This window comes from Schistocerca americana, chromosome 1, assembly GCF_021461395.2.
Source record: "Schistocerca americana isolate TAMUIC-IGC-003095 chromosome 1, iqSchAmer2.1, whole genome shotgun sequence".
NCBI classification, from domain to species: Eukaryota; Metazoa; Arthropoda; class Insecta; order Orthoptera; family Acrididae; genus Schistocerca; species Schistocerca americana.
Genome location: NC_060119.1, coordinates 1150485760 through 1150500964, shown reverse-complemented (window position 1 = coordinate 1150500964; position 15205 = coordinate 1150485760). Strand labels below are relative to the sequence as shown.

At 41.4% G+C, this 15205-nt stretch overlaps 1 protein-coding gene across 1 annotated transcript in view; it reads right to left on the bottom strand.

The window, feature by feature from the left end:
- The window catches only part of LOC124597437 (nephrin-like), a 490606-nt gene that overhangs the window by 48585 nt on the left and 426816 nt on the right, over positions 1 to 15205 (bottom strand). Inside the window, exon 7 of the mRNA XM_047135938.1 lies at positions 13431 to 13575. Within this exon, the coding sequence (XP_046991894.1) occupies positions 13431 to 13575 (145 nt within the window). The remainder of the gene's footprint in view (positions 1 to 13430; positions 13576 to 15205) is intronic.

Genomic DNA, 15205 nt, shown 5'->3' with positions numbered 1-15205 from the left:
TGCGCGTAAACCGTACACCTATGTACTAGCGCCCCAAGCGTCCATATTTTATTCATTTATTTTATTTATTTACATTTCAAGTTCCGTAGGACCAAATTGAGGAGCAAATCTCCAAGGTCATGGAACGTGTCAGTACATGAACTTACAACATAAAAGTAATAACAGATAAAAATAAATGTTCATGAACCTGCAAGAAAATCAGTCCATAAGTTTAAGCAAACGCTATCAGCAATATAATGAGAATCAGCTCAATTTTTCAAGGAACTCCTCGACAGAATAGAAGGAGTGACCCATGAGGAAACTCTTCAGTTTCGATTTGAAAGCGCGTGGATTACTGCTAAGATTTTTGAATTCGAGTGGGTGCTTATTGAAAATGGATGCAGCAGTATACTGCACACCTTTTTGCACAAGAGTTAAAGAAGTCCGATCCAAATGGAGGTTTGATTTCTGCCGAGTATTAACCGAGTGAAAGCTGCTTATTGTTGGAAATAAACTAATATTGGTAAAAAGAAACGACAATAAGGAATATATATATTGAGAGGCCAATGTCAAAATACCCAGACTTGTGAACAGAGGTCGACAAGAGGTTCGGGAACTCACACCACTCTGTAACTACAGGATGGTTCACATAGACCTATCACACGACCCACGCGTGATATACCTGGCGCATATCCGCAGCAGGCGGTGATGACGTACGAAAAGCAGACACATCTGTCTGATCTCTTGGGGACCGTGTGGCATATTGGAACGTTAATCGATCAAATTAGTTATGTGACTCAAGATTCCTATTAAATAAGAAATTGTTTTTTATTATTATTTATTGAGTATTATTATTTTCTTATGTTGGTTACTACTTTTCTGAATTACAAACTCAACAGTTAGTTTTATATTAGGACTCTTCGTTACACATGTATATGTATTTATACAGCATTTTGCACTTGGAGGACCCACATGTTTTTGGAGCTAATCCCCTGGCAGTGGCAGTAAATCTTCGGATTAGGGCAGAACGACGACGAAAAAAAGAAGCCAGACGTTGTTGAGTTCCACCCAGGATGGAAAGAAGGGACAAAGGCAGGGGATTATATTCACTGCTTATGAAAGAACTGAGGCTCAAGGATCCGCATGAAATTCGGAACTTTCTGAGGCTGGATATGGCCTGTTTCGAGAAGCTGCTGTCTATGATAGATGGGTCCGCAGCTCGTGGTCGTGCGGTAGCGTTCTCGCTTCCCGCGCCCGGGTTCCCGGGTTCGATTCCCGGCGGGGTCGGGATTTTCTCTGCCTCGTGATGACTGGGTGTTGTGTGGTGTCCTTAGGTTAGTTAGGTTTAAGTAGTTCTAAGTTCTAGGGGACTGATGACCATAGATGTTAAGTCCCATAGTGCTCAGAGCCATTTGAACCATTTTTATGATAGATGATGGAATTAGCAAGTGTGACACAGTTATGAGGGAGTCTGTCTCACCTTCTCGAAAGTAAGCATTAAATGATATATTTATACGTTTTGTGATCATACCACCCTAGATCACGAATAAAATACCAGTAAATGCCCTGTTACGTTCCAGACCGGTTGTAACATTACGTTTCCTGGCTACTGGGAAATCTTCATAAAAATATGGCTTTTGGCCACAGTACAGTACAGCCCACTGGTTCAAAAGTGGCTGTGGATGTATCCACTGCAATCTGCAGTACTTTAAAGGTGCATTTGTCTTATTCTTCAAAGTTTGGAATATATACATGTGTGTCACTCAGAGTTTTGCACTCCTCATCTGTCGCACTGGGCCAAATTGCACAGACTTTCTCCCCTATCACTGCCACTTTCTCTTTTCTCGCATGCTGAAATAGAGCAAAAAATGTTCAAATGTGTGTCATTATCCTAAGGACAAACACACACCCATGCCCGAGGGAGGACTCGAACCTCCGTCGGGACCAGCCGCACAGTCCATGACTGCAGCGCCTTAGACAGCTTTTTTTTCTTGTTTAAAAAAAATCTCGTTTTGTTCGTTTTCGTTCGTTGTATCTGCTCTGGGTGGACGTCGAAAGACACCCGTTTTAGTTCGTTGTTGATCAATTAACTCAGTTTTTTTATTATTACAGAGGGCAGCTAGCCCTCTGACCGAACACGCTGAGCTACCGTGCCGGCGCCGCTCGGCTAATCCCGCGCGCTGAAATAGAGCAAGAGATGCAATCAGATCAAACATGAACTTTCGTAAACTAAGGCATTGAGATAGAAATCGAAAATCACCGTATAACGTTATATGCATATTACTCAGAAATAAACAATTGTCGACGTACCTTATTACGATACAGCGGGTCATACATACACCTTTCCTCGCTGTACGCCTGAATTAAGACGCCTCTTGGCTCCATTTCATTTCTTGAATATGAAGCAATCAATTGAAAAAAATGCTTTCACAAACAGCTAGTATAAAAGAGAGTCTACTGAAAAAAATTATGCGTTTATGAAACCCACTTTACACGACGATCAGCAGCGAACGGTACTGGTTAAAGCTCTGAGCTGTAGTAGACCTTTTCCCCTCCGTTTGACGCCGTCCGCAGTTCAGGATTGGCTGAAACCGCGTCACGTGACATTAGCAGCCATTGTGGACCCAAGAGTTACGTGTGCAGCATAGGAAGCGTGTATCTTCGAAGTTTTAAGTAGAATAATGCATCAGTGTTGTGCTTTTGGCTGTTCGTTTCGAGGCGAAAAGGGAGGAAAACTGTACAGAATTCCTTCCGAAGGGAGAGATTCAACGAAAAGGAGAATATTGGTCGCAATTGAAAATGTTGCAGGAACTCGACTTCATTCATTTAATTTTATTCATTTCTGGCCTTTTGTCTTTGTCTCTTTTTTACATTTATGTTACTTAGTTTCCAATCCATTCGAACAGCAAAAAGAAAGTCAGAAGAGCTAATCGAATGGTTTAATGGTAATATAATCGCAAAACACAAAATCTTAGAGTTAAAACTGCCATTGTGAGCACATAAAACGAAAAATAGTGAGTCGTAGTGTAAAAGATATCGTGACTGGTAAAAAATTTGACCTGATTGACGGTACAGTACGGTTTAAACTTATATATACGATGCTCACAATAATAAAAAAATATTCCCTAGGCAAGGACCGATCCTATGACCTTTCATTCAGTATGCGTTAACGTTACCAGGAGACTTATTACTGTTGCAACCTGGCCGCTACTCTACATTATATTAATATGAATACAGTTCTTGCTGTTTCCTTCAGCCTATTTTTGATAGTAGACGTAGTTTTATTTGAATACATTTTAAAAATATAGTATTCTCTTGTACTTTCGTAACCATTCTCCTAATGTTATATAACAATTGCAGACGAAATTTTATGGGATGGATCTGACAAAAATATAAAGCATGCGCAAACATATAGGCACGTTTATCAGTTCTATTTACTGAGGTACGGCTCATATGTATCTGAATACAACGCTTTATTTTGTATAACAAAAGAGACATTGGGTGAATTTTCTTAGTACCAATTAGCAGTAACAACAAGTAAGTCGATGTAGAGCTTTAAATTAGCGCTGGATTTTTCCTTGCGCTTGATAACTAATATTGGTTCCCTTTTGTCCTGCTGACTATTGGACAGGGCCAATTTAACATTACTTCCGAACACAGGTGTTCAAAGTTGATATCGCAACAAGAATTGAGAAATATGCTTTCGCTATTAATAAACGATAGCAGAGAAAAAACTGTGTTTCATGCTCGCCACAACAAATGCTTCAGCTTTAGCTGAAATGTGTTGAGATTTTCTGTTGTTAAATAACCGACATGTTCCGTTTGGAGCCGCTGATCAGTTTTAGCAGTGCATCAGGCAGTTGAGTGCATTTCTTTAATATACGCAGCTAAATATACTGCAGAAGTCAATGTATCAGCAGCGGCGAAGTGTTCCCAAAATGGCGGCCCTGGCAAGTTGGCCGTACTTTCCCTATGCAGAGCTTTAGTACTGGTCTAGGACGACAGCTATTTAGCCGTAGAATGGGTGAAACTAACGTAAATAAGCAGACACATTATTCGCGCACTAAATCGCCATTCTAAACCGCCGTTAATTCGCGCTTGCGCACTACTCTGCGATAACTAGCGCATGCGCAGAAGGGGTACTGCAGTGCGCTCTGCTTGTTATTCGCTTATTTTTACGTGGTTAGTGGCAAATTACAGATTTTCGTGTTGGAGGTTTTCTGCATTTTTTCAGTAAGTGGTTTTCATAAATACAGAAAGAAACTTTTTTTCCTGTACTTGGCAGTAGGCTTTCTTTTATACTAGCTGAGGCATCAAGGGATCACCAATTTAGTATTTGAGGGCAGCGTGGAGGGTAAAAATCGTAGGGGGAGACCAAGAGATGAATACACTAAGCAGATTCAGAAGGATGTAGGTTGCAGTAGGTACTGGGAGATGAAGAAGCTTGCACAGGATAGAGTAGCATGGAGAGCTGCATCAAACCAGTCTCAGGACTGAAGACCACAACAACAACAACAACAACATTTTTTCTATTGATTGCTTCACGTTCTAGAAACAGAATGGAGCAAAGAGCCGTTAAGCGTCTTAATTCAGGCATACAGCGAGGAAAGGTGTATGTATGAATCGCTGTATCATAATAAGGTCCGTCGGCAGTTTATTTCTGAGTAATATGCGTATAACATTATACTGTGATTTTCGATTTGTATCGTAATTCCTTAGCTTACGCAAGGTCATGTCTGGTTTAATTGCATCTCTTGCTTTATTTCAATATGCCAGGAAAGAGAAACTGGCGTGATAGGGGAGTCTGCGCCGTTTGGCCCAGTGCGACAGACGAGGACTGCAAAACTTTGAGTAGCACATATATATATATATATATATATATATATATATTCCAAACTCAGAAAAATAACAGAAGTGCACCTTTAAGTACTGGTCGTTTAAAGTATTGCAAATTGCAACGCATACATCCAAAAGAGCTTTTGAAATGGCGGGCTGTGCTATCCTGTGGCTAAAAGACAAATTCTTAAAGGATTCCTCAGTCATCAGGAAATGTAGTGTTACAACCATCCTGCAACATAACAGGGCATGTACCGGTATTTTATCAGCGATCTAGGCTGGTACGATCACTAAACGTATAAACATATGATTTAATTGTTACTTTAGAGGAGGTGAGATAGCCTCCTTCATGACTGTGTCACACGCACTAATTCCATCTTCTATCATAGACAGCAGCTTCTCGGAACAGGCCATGTCCATCCTCAGGAAGTTCAGAAAATCTCGCGTATCCTCGGGCTTCAGTTCTTTCATAAGCAGTAAATATATTCCCTTGCTGTCGTCCCTTCTTTTCAGTCAGTATCGAACCCAACAACGTCTGGCTTTTCGTTTTCGTCGTTGTTCTGCCCTGTCACTGCCAGGGCAATACCTCCAAAAACAAGTGGGTCTTCCATGTGCAAAATTCTGTATAAATGTAAATTTAGATATATGTATACCTGTGTAAGCAATTGTAATATAAAACTAACTGTTGAGTCTGTAATTCAGAACTGTAGCAACCTACAGAAGAGAATAACAATTACTTAACAAATAATGATAAAAAATAATGTGTTATGAAATAGGAACCTTGAGCTCACAGAAATAATTTGAACGAATGACGTTCCAATATGTCACACAGCCAGCCTTGTGTTGCACTCAGTACAACCAACGACTTTCCAAGACATTCCACAGTTCTATTTGCGGTTCCCGCGTTATTACTGTCTACTGCGCATGCGCGCCAGGTATACGCCCCGTGGCTGGTGTATAGGTCAACGTGAACCAGTCCGTAGTTACAGATAAGCAAGCGTGGTGCGCTGGTGCAGTGGTATACGGTTAGGCACATCGTGTGATGAGGGCTTTAGGACGACCTTGCATGGGACTTGAAAACTTTTGTGGATGACAAACTACTAACATCAAGGAGTGAAGTTCCATGTTCCACTACACTGTGAAACGTAAATGGAAGAATCTGGCAGGCGAACTTGGGAGATGGCTTATTGTATTAGATCATACAGAGCTTAAATCCATTTTAGTAGTTGTTATATTGTAGTGTATATGATATGAAAGTTATCTGTTTTAAAGCACCACCGCATTGATGTCTTTCGAAAACACGTCGTTTTTGTACGATTTGCTACAATAAAGTGGTAGGAATCTACATGTCTTTAGTTAAAGGCTCCTTGTATTAGATGCTTTTCGTGTTACAGCTTGTGGGCTATGAAAGCATACCATTGCACTATTTCAGTGCTAAGGCACAATTATGATTTTTTATTGTTATTGTTAAGTATCAAATAACAGTGTCTGTATTTACAGTCTGCAGACATTTTTACCAGTGGTATACGAGGGCAGTTCAATAAGTAATGCAACACATTTTTTTTCTCGGCCAATTTTGGTTGAAAAAACCGGAAATTTCTTGTGGAATATTTTCAAACACTCCCGCTTCGTCTCGTATAGTTTCATTGACGTCCGACACGTGGCAGCGCTGTACGGAGCTGTTAAAATGGCGTCTGTAACGGATGTGCGTTGCAAACAACGGGCAGTGATCGAGTTTCTTTTGGCGGAAAACCAGGGCATCTCAGATATTCATAGGCGCTTGCAGAATGTCTACGGTGATCTGGCAGTGGACAAAAGCACGGTGAGTCGTTGGGCAAAGCGTGTGTCATCATCGCCGCAAGGTCAAGGAAGACTGTCTGATCTCCCGCGTGCGGGCCAGCCGTGCACAGTTGTGACTCCTGCAATGGCGGAGCGTGCGAACACACTCGTTCGAGATGATCGACGGATCACCATCAAACAACTCAGTGCTCAACTTGACATCTCTGTTGGTAGTGCTGTCACAATTGTTCACCAGTTGGGATATTCAAAGGTTTGTTCCCGCTGGGTCCCTCGTTGTCTAACCGAACACCATAAAGAGCAAAGGAGAACCATCTGTGCGGAATTGCTTGCTCGTGACAATTTCTTGTCAAAGATTGTTACACGCGATGAAACATGGGTTCATCACTTCGAACCTGAAACAAAACGGCAATCTATGGAGTGGCGCCACACCCACTCCCCTACCAAGAAAAAGTTTAAAGCCATACCCTCGGCCGGTAAAGTCATGGTTACAGTCTTCTGGGACACTGAAGGGGTTATTCTGTTCGATGTCCTTCCCCATGGTCAAACGATCAACTCTGAAGTGTATTGTGCTACTCTTCAGAAATTGAAGAAACGACTTCAGCGTATTCGTAGGCACAAAAATCTGAACGAACTTCTCCTTCTTCATGACAACGCAAGACCTCACACAAGTCTTCGCACCCGAGAGGAGCTCACAAAACTTCAGTGGACTGTTCTTCCTCACGCACCCTACAGCCCCGATCTCGCACCGTCGGATTTCCATATGTTTGGCCCAATGAAGGACGCAATCCGTGGGAGGCACTACGCGGATGATGAAGAAGTTATTGATGCAGTACGACGTTGGCTCCGACATCGACCAGTGGAATGGTACCGTGCAGGCATACAGGACCTCATTTCAAGGTGGCGTAAGGCCGTAGCATTGAATGGAGATTACGTTGAAAAACAGTGTTGTGTAGCTAAAAGATTGGGGAATAACCTGGTGTATTTCAATGCTGAATAAAACAACCCCTGTTTCAGAAAAAAAACGTGTTGCATCACTTATTGAACTGCCCTCGTATTATGTCACTAAGATGACAATGTCATATTGAAACCCTAGTATCCTGTTAACTTGTAGCTACCTCCAGTTTTTTCGTTATTTTGCTTCCTAAAAGACTATGGGACCTTCTTATCAATTTAATAAAAGTATAAATTGCAATATTCGATGTTTGTATATAAAATGTTGCACAGAACAGCAGGTCTCATGAGTATCAGAACCGTGTAGTTTATAACTCCTCTCAATGGGATCAGAGTTATGGAGAACCACATGTTTTTTACAGCCCCTGGCTTAGAGACTGCCCTGCAAGGCAGGCATGTTGTGTGGAAAGAGTTTTGGCCTGCCAAATGAACCCACTTTGGAGGGTACGCTACCTGTGAGGCCCCAACCTACCTGTCAGGCCCCAGCATGTAGGCTGCCCTGCATGACAGGCATGTTATGTTTGAGTATTAGCCCAGATCACGTAATAAACAGATTGACCGTCCTTACGGCGGAACAGGCAACCGTAAAAATAGTTTTCCCGTCGGCCAACAGATGTCACAGGCGACGCTACAATGCTAACTGACCTGTCCATGTCACGGAATTGGCAACGCTGTATCTTCGGTGACGTGAATGAGGCTGATTTGCGTTCGGCTAGAGCGCTGGGCGCGAAATGCATTCGTCACACAGGTGACTGTAGCTCATGATCGGCTGTGGTTTTTCCCAAGTTTTCAATCGAAGAATGTAGATTAGCCCCTGTAATTCTACAAACCAAGTTTATTTCTCACAATCATACGCGAAATGAAATAAATGCAAAATAACACACAAACATTTCGCGAGAGTTACTGTTTAAATGCAGACTATATTGCAGTCGCATAGGTTTTACACTCGCCATCCATGCCGTCTACTTCCTCTTTGCTATACAGCTCTTCTGATACGGATTATGATGATAAAAAAGATATCCACGTGCAGGTTGACACTAGAAAGTTTTCAAAATCCGCACTCGGTTATGATGCGAATTAAGGCTGGACATATTTCAGTGACAGTCATTTCAAATTTAAATTCTTTTACTTTGCATGTAACTTATCGTAAATGATATAAGAGAGGCACAAAACGATGAATTTTGGATTGTTGTTGAAAAGGGGCTGCAAACGCTTGTTTTTCGAGCATATTTTGGCGGTGTCAACTTTGAAGAGCCACAGACGGCAAACCATAATTATGTTAAAACTTTACTTTGCACAGTTTAAAGATAACCCGCAAATATTCGCAACAGATGTACGCTTTTATCTGCAACACAGTTATTATTGGGGATATCCGCACTCGCGCAGACCTGTTACTATAAGTAGTGTTGTTTTCGAGTGAAAGCTGTGTGAGCATTATTAGTACACAGATAAAAAAAATTAAAATAGGCAGCGTCTATAGTTTGCATGTTATGCTCGTTCTTTTCTATTCTCCTCCCTTCATTCCAGTATAAACGCTTGTTCACAAGTATAAACGAATGGCAGTGAACATTGGCGAATTATCTATGAATACTCGTTTGCAGCAGTGTAAACGAGGTTTTTCACTCGTTCACTTCGTTCGCTCTAGTATATACCAGGATTTAGAGGGACCGATGACCTAGCAGTTAGATGACGGCTATTATTCATTTATTTCACTGTTGCGATTTCGGCTCTACAGCCATTTTCAAGTACCAACGGAAAGGTCTCGTAAGGTAATGCTTCTTAAATTGTTTACGAAATGTTACCACACTATGCTTTGCATTTTGTTATCCATATCTTATATTGGTTTCAGTTTTAACAATGCACACAAAAATGCCTCTACAGCCAAAATTACGATAGTTAAGTGAATAAACAGTTTAAAAAAGTCCAAATTGCAGCAAAGATTTCATTTAAAAATTGTATGATATGATTCTTGTACAGGAAGGGCTCCCACGTTATATCAGAATATAAGATCGGCAAATATAGATAGGATCGAATGCTTAGGGCTTTTTATTAATTCTTACTCGTAACTAATTTATTGATTTACCTGAATTTAAAATCCACACCTGTAACCTTTCTTTATCTTTGACGGGAAATCTGAACATTTTTAGTTCAGGATTTGTCCGTCTACTTCTTCCACAGTTGATATACTCGCAGGCACTCGGCATGACGACTCGATCCACTACCACCGGTATGTCAGAAACAGCTGTACTTCACAGACGCCAAATGGTGGAAAGCTGCACGCGTTCGGACGATGTTTCCACATATTTCACAGAACGGTGTGCCATCTAGTGCTTGGTGCCACAAGTAAGGGTGCGACGCTGTTGCCGCCTGGTGGCCGTTCCCTGACAAGGGTTGCCTGCTAGACCAAGCGATCGGGCAATCTGTTTCTTACGTGATCTGGGGTATTAGCGGCCTATTTTATCGACATGCTTTGCATGGCGGCCTGTACATCATGGGCAAGTAAATGATTTTGAGGCCACTGATGTGTAGCCTGTCCCATTTGACAGGTGGGTTTTGGGAGCAGTATCAGTCAGCTCTAGAGAAATGTATTGCAGGGGCTAAATGTGCCTATGAGCATGGCTAGGGACAAGTTGAGATGGGTAGATGAAACGATGTAAGGACCAAGGTGGAGGAGAAATGAACAAAGAGAGTGGAGGGTGGGGGAGATGCATGTGGCAGGTGGAAGGCGTAAAGGGCTGTTGGCCACATGGAAATGGAAGAAGTGGATATGGAGGTGGAAAGGTAGAGGGGCAGGAGGTTATGGTAAGAGGGAGGGGGGAGGAAGAACAACCTGTTTCTCGCTACTTTTTAAATGCTGTTCCTTTCCAGTGTTTTACTACGGAGCAAGAAACAGCGTCAACCATTTTCACCGTATGTATTACTGGAACAACAATCAGGTCACAACAGTACAGAGCCTGTGACTGTACACGATTTCTGAAATAAAAATTATGTAGTTAAAAGATGATTAAGAAAAACGTCGATGGCTATTAATACATTAGAACAGTGTTGGCCACGGCATGCCAAATTTCACCTGGAACAGTGCAACATTTGATTTAACATTGCGGTGCAGTTTGGTCGGCGCAGCTCTCTGAGTTCGGCAAAATCGCGGCTTCAGCGCTGTTTACCTTTTGATATTTGTTTGTGATATGAAGGACCTTCACAGGTCGAGTGGCTGCTTGCACAAAAAGAGGTAGTCTAGTGCTCTATCATCGCAATCCTATAAAATTAGTGGGAATGATAGAAGAAAGGGATGACAGTTCTGAATTCGCGCAAGTGACAGGTACTGCATATTTGCTATGGAACGATATTACAGTACCACACAGAAAGAATTTAAAGATTTAGTTGACAACGAAAATTACAAAGATCGACAGACAGGATTCATTGTTCTGTACATCAAAAAGCGGTTAGTGCTATATTTGCAAGCCTGGAGCACTTGAAGAAATAGTTGGTAAGAATAGTAAAATTCTGAAGTCACTTGTATTCTTCCATTGTTAGTGAAAAACTTTTGAATGGAATTGAACGCCGAATAGGGAGACTTCATGCTTTACAGCGAAGTATGTAGGTCAAGTCAAGGGGCATGCCTGGAACGATTTTTTGATTTAAAACTCACTACGTCGAATTTATGAAGGAAAAAGGAGTGCAGGTACGAAAAGTAGAACTTCCGAAATGCAATGCAGACTTCGCATTTTAAGTGGACTTGACTGCACACTACCTACAGTAAGACATCGCAAGGTAACTTATTCCTGATTTGATGGGGAAGTATTTAAAAAGAAAATCGTCTTGTAGAGGGACACATTTTGACAAACACTGTCTAGTTCCCTATGCCCACTGCCATTAGAGGAAACACGAGGTTTGAAGAATTAATTGTCGCCTTCAGAGATAGTTTCCTTAACGTTTTGAGGACATGGTAAATCTTACATCTATTGGCGAAGCGTTTTCGAGATCGTTTGCTGCTTCAGTGGAAAGCACCCCTGCGCACGTGCAGATGTAAGTAACTACCTACAAAACTTCGTGGCAGATTGAAACTGTCTGCCAGAGCAAGACTCGAAGTCGGGCCTTTGCCTTTTGTAGGCAAGTGGTCTACCATCTGAGCTACCCAAGCACAACTCACGCACCGTCCTCACAGCTTCATTTCTGCCAGTACCTCGTCTCCTACCTTCCAAACTTTACAGAAGCTCTCCTACGAACCTTTCAGAACTAGCACTGCTGAAAGAAAGTATATTGCGGTAGCTCAGATGGTAGAGCACTTGCCCCCGAAAGGCAAAGGTCCTGAGTTCGAGTCTCGGTCCAGCACACAGTTTTAATCTTCCAGGAAGTTTCATATCAGCGCACACTCGGCTGCAGGGTGAAAATCTCATTCTGGAACTACCTACAATGTTCCCGTTTTAATGAGAAATCCTTATACATACGTTAAAACTGTCCAGGACGTCTACATTGCTCCCCTCAGGTTGTGTTTCCAAGCCTCCATAATAAGGTAGCAAAAGTGGTGCAATATTTCGATACACATATTTGTGAGAAAGACCTTTCGATTGTGAAACTAAATAATTCACGATTACGTGGCATCTTGAGTGCAATTTTTTGCGTTTACCGTATGTTGGCAGTTTGCACGGACTAAGAATTACATTAAGACTTCAGCATAGAAAAAATTATTAAATGATACTGAAAATTTGTTCTGTTTATGGCGCATATTGTTTTGTGAATTATAAAAAGCAAGTCGTACGCAGTGCGACTGCACTACCATTTAAATGCGGCGCGTTAACAGTTGTCCCCTCTTCCCCCTCCTTGCCTCAAACAGTGTGCCGCGGTGGTGGGGGAAGTGTGCAGCGAGGCTGAGCGCTTTGACGTTCGTACCTGGACACGACCCGCGAGCTAATATCTTGGCAACCCCTGTATTAGAGTACCTTAAACTTCCATGTACAGTAACTTAGGGATGTCTTATGCATAAGTAGGACGTACTTCCAAGAGCATAAACAAATCCAGCTTACATGTACTACGGCTGCTGGCCAGTCATCGCGTTTGTGTTTGTTTAAGGAGGGTAGGAGCAGGAGAGGCACCAAAGGACATTTTGATATCCACTGTCTATACTTTTACCAGTAAATTCATAAAACTTTGTCAGCGGGACCAAGAAGGATTCAGGATTCACACTCGTAGCAGCGGAAGTTCAAAAACAAGACAAAATATTTTTTTTACATGTGAAATTTCATCATTTTTTCACTTACTATTGGCTGCATTTGTTGCTATAGGTACACTTTTCTTCATAAGTAAGAGAGACTGTTCGATGAATTTTGCACAGCATACAAACCATGCTTACAGGTGTCTGAAACTCTAGAATACGTATTTAATTTATGAAAAAATGAATGAGCTGTTACGTTTTAAACTTTATACTCAGAAAAAAATCAAATTTTTGCAGTTAATTATCTCAATTTTTACCACAGTTTTTAATAGATTTGGAAAATTGTACAGTTTCATACACCTGTAAGTATGGTTTGTATGCTGTGCAAAATTCATGAAAGAATCTCTCTTATTCGTGAAGAAAAATGTACCTATAGCAACAAATGCAGCTAACAGTAAGTGAAAAATGATGACATTTCATTCCTAAAAAAATTATTTTGTTATGTTTTTTCACATGAGTGTGAATCCTGAATCCTTCCTGGTCATGCTGACAAGGTTTTATGAATTTATTTGTAAAAGTATAGACAGTAGAAAATAAAATGTCTTGTGGTGCCTCTCCTGCTCCAAGTCGGCCCGTTTGACGTCCTACCCCCTTTAAACAGGTTTATTCTCGTAATGAACGACATATAGCGCCACGCGCTCCTGCGACTCACACAGCACGGAGAGGGTGCGAGCGTCCTCGAGCCTGGCGGCGGGCAGGCGGGGGTTGTGGGCGCGGCACGCCACCTGCCCCCCGTCGTCCTCCGGGCCGGCGCGCAGAGTCAGCTCGCTCAGGGACACGTTGCCGCCCGAACGCTCCTGCAACACACACAAAGGCAGGCGTGCGACGTGCTCACCGTATCTCCTACCTTGTCTCTATCATGTAACAGTAGATTAGATTAGATTAATACTTGTTCCATAGATCATGAATACGACACTTCGTAATGATGTGGAACGTGTCAGGTTAATAAAAGATGTCTGTACAAGATATTACATTACACAAAATATTGCATGACACTAATGTTTAAGTTGTTGTTGTTTTTTTTCCCCTTAATTTATATCTAAAAGTTCAGCCAACGAGTAGAAGGAGTTATCATCTAGAAATTCTTTTAATTTATTTTTAAATGTTAGTTGGCTATCTGTCAGGCTTTTGATGCTGTTTGGTAGGTGACCAAGGACTTTTGTGGCAGCATAATTTACCCCTTTCTGTGCCAAAGTCAGATTTAACCCTGCATAGTGAAGATCATCCTTTCTCCTGGTGTTATAGCTATGCACACTGCTATTACTTTTGAACTGGGTTGGATTATTAACAACAAATTTCGTAAGTGAATATATATATATATATATATATATATATATATATATATATATATATATATATATACTGTGAGGTTACTGTGAGGATCCCTAGATCCTTAAATAGATGTCTGCAGGATGACTGTGGGTGGGCTCCAGCAATTATTCTGATTACACGTTTTTGAGCAATGAATACTCTTCTACTCAACGATGAATTACCCCAGAATATGATGCCATACGAAAGCAGTGAATGAAAGTAGGCATAGTAAGCTAATTTACTGAGATTCTTATCACCAAAATTTGCAATAACCCTAATAGCATACGTAGCTGAACTCAGACGTTTCAGCAGACCATCAATGTGTTGCTTCCAGTTTAACCTCTCATCAATGGACACACCTAAAAATTTTGAAAATTCTTCCTTAGCTACAGACTTCTGTTCAAAGTCTATATTTATTACTGGAGTTGTGCCATTTACTGTACAGAACTGTATATACTGTGTTTTATCAAAATTTAAAGAGAGTCCGTTTGCTGAGAACCACTTAATAATTTTGTGAAAAACATCATTTACAATTACATCACTTAGTTCTTGGTTTTTGGATGTTATTGCTATACTTGTATCATCAGCAAAAAGAACTAACTTTGCATCTTCATCAATGTGGGATGATATGTCATTAATGTATATCAAGAGCAGTAAAGGACCTAAGACCGAACGCTGTGGGACCCCATACTTGACAGCCCCCCAGTTTGAGGAATCAGCCGTTGTTTTAACATTACATGAACCACTTATTTCAACTTTCTGCATTCTTCCAGTTAAGTATTTGTGCACTGCCCCACTCAAACAATAATGATTTAGCTAATCTAAAAGAATTCCATGATTTACACGATCAAAGGCCTTTGAGAGATCACAGAAAATACCAATGGGTGATGTCCGGTTATTCGTTGTTGTTGTTGTGGTCTTCAGTCCTGAGACTGGTTTGATGCAGCTCTCCATGCTACTCTATCCTGTGCAAGCTTTTTCATCTCCCAGTACCTACTGCAACCTACATCCTTCTGAATCTGCTTAGTGTATTCATCTCTTGGTCTCCCTCTACGATTTTTACCCTCCACGCTGCCCTCCAGTACTAAATTGGTGATCCCTTGATGCCTCAGAACA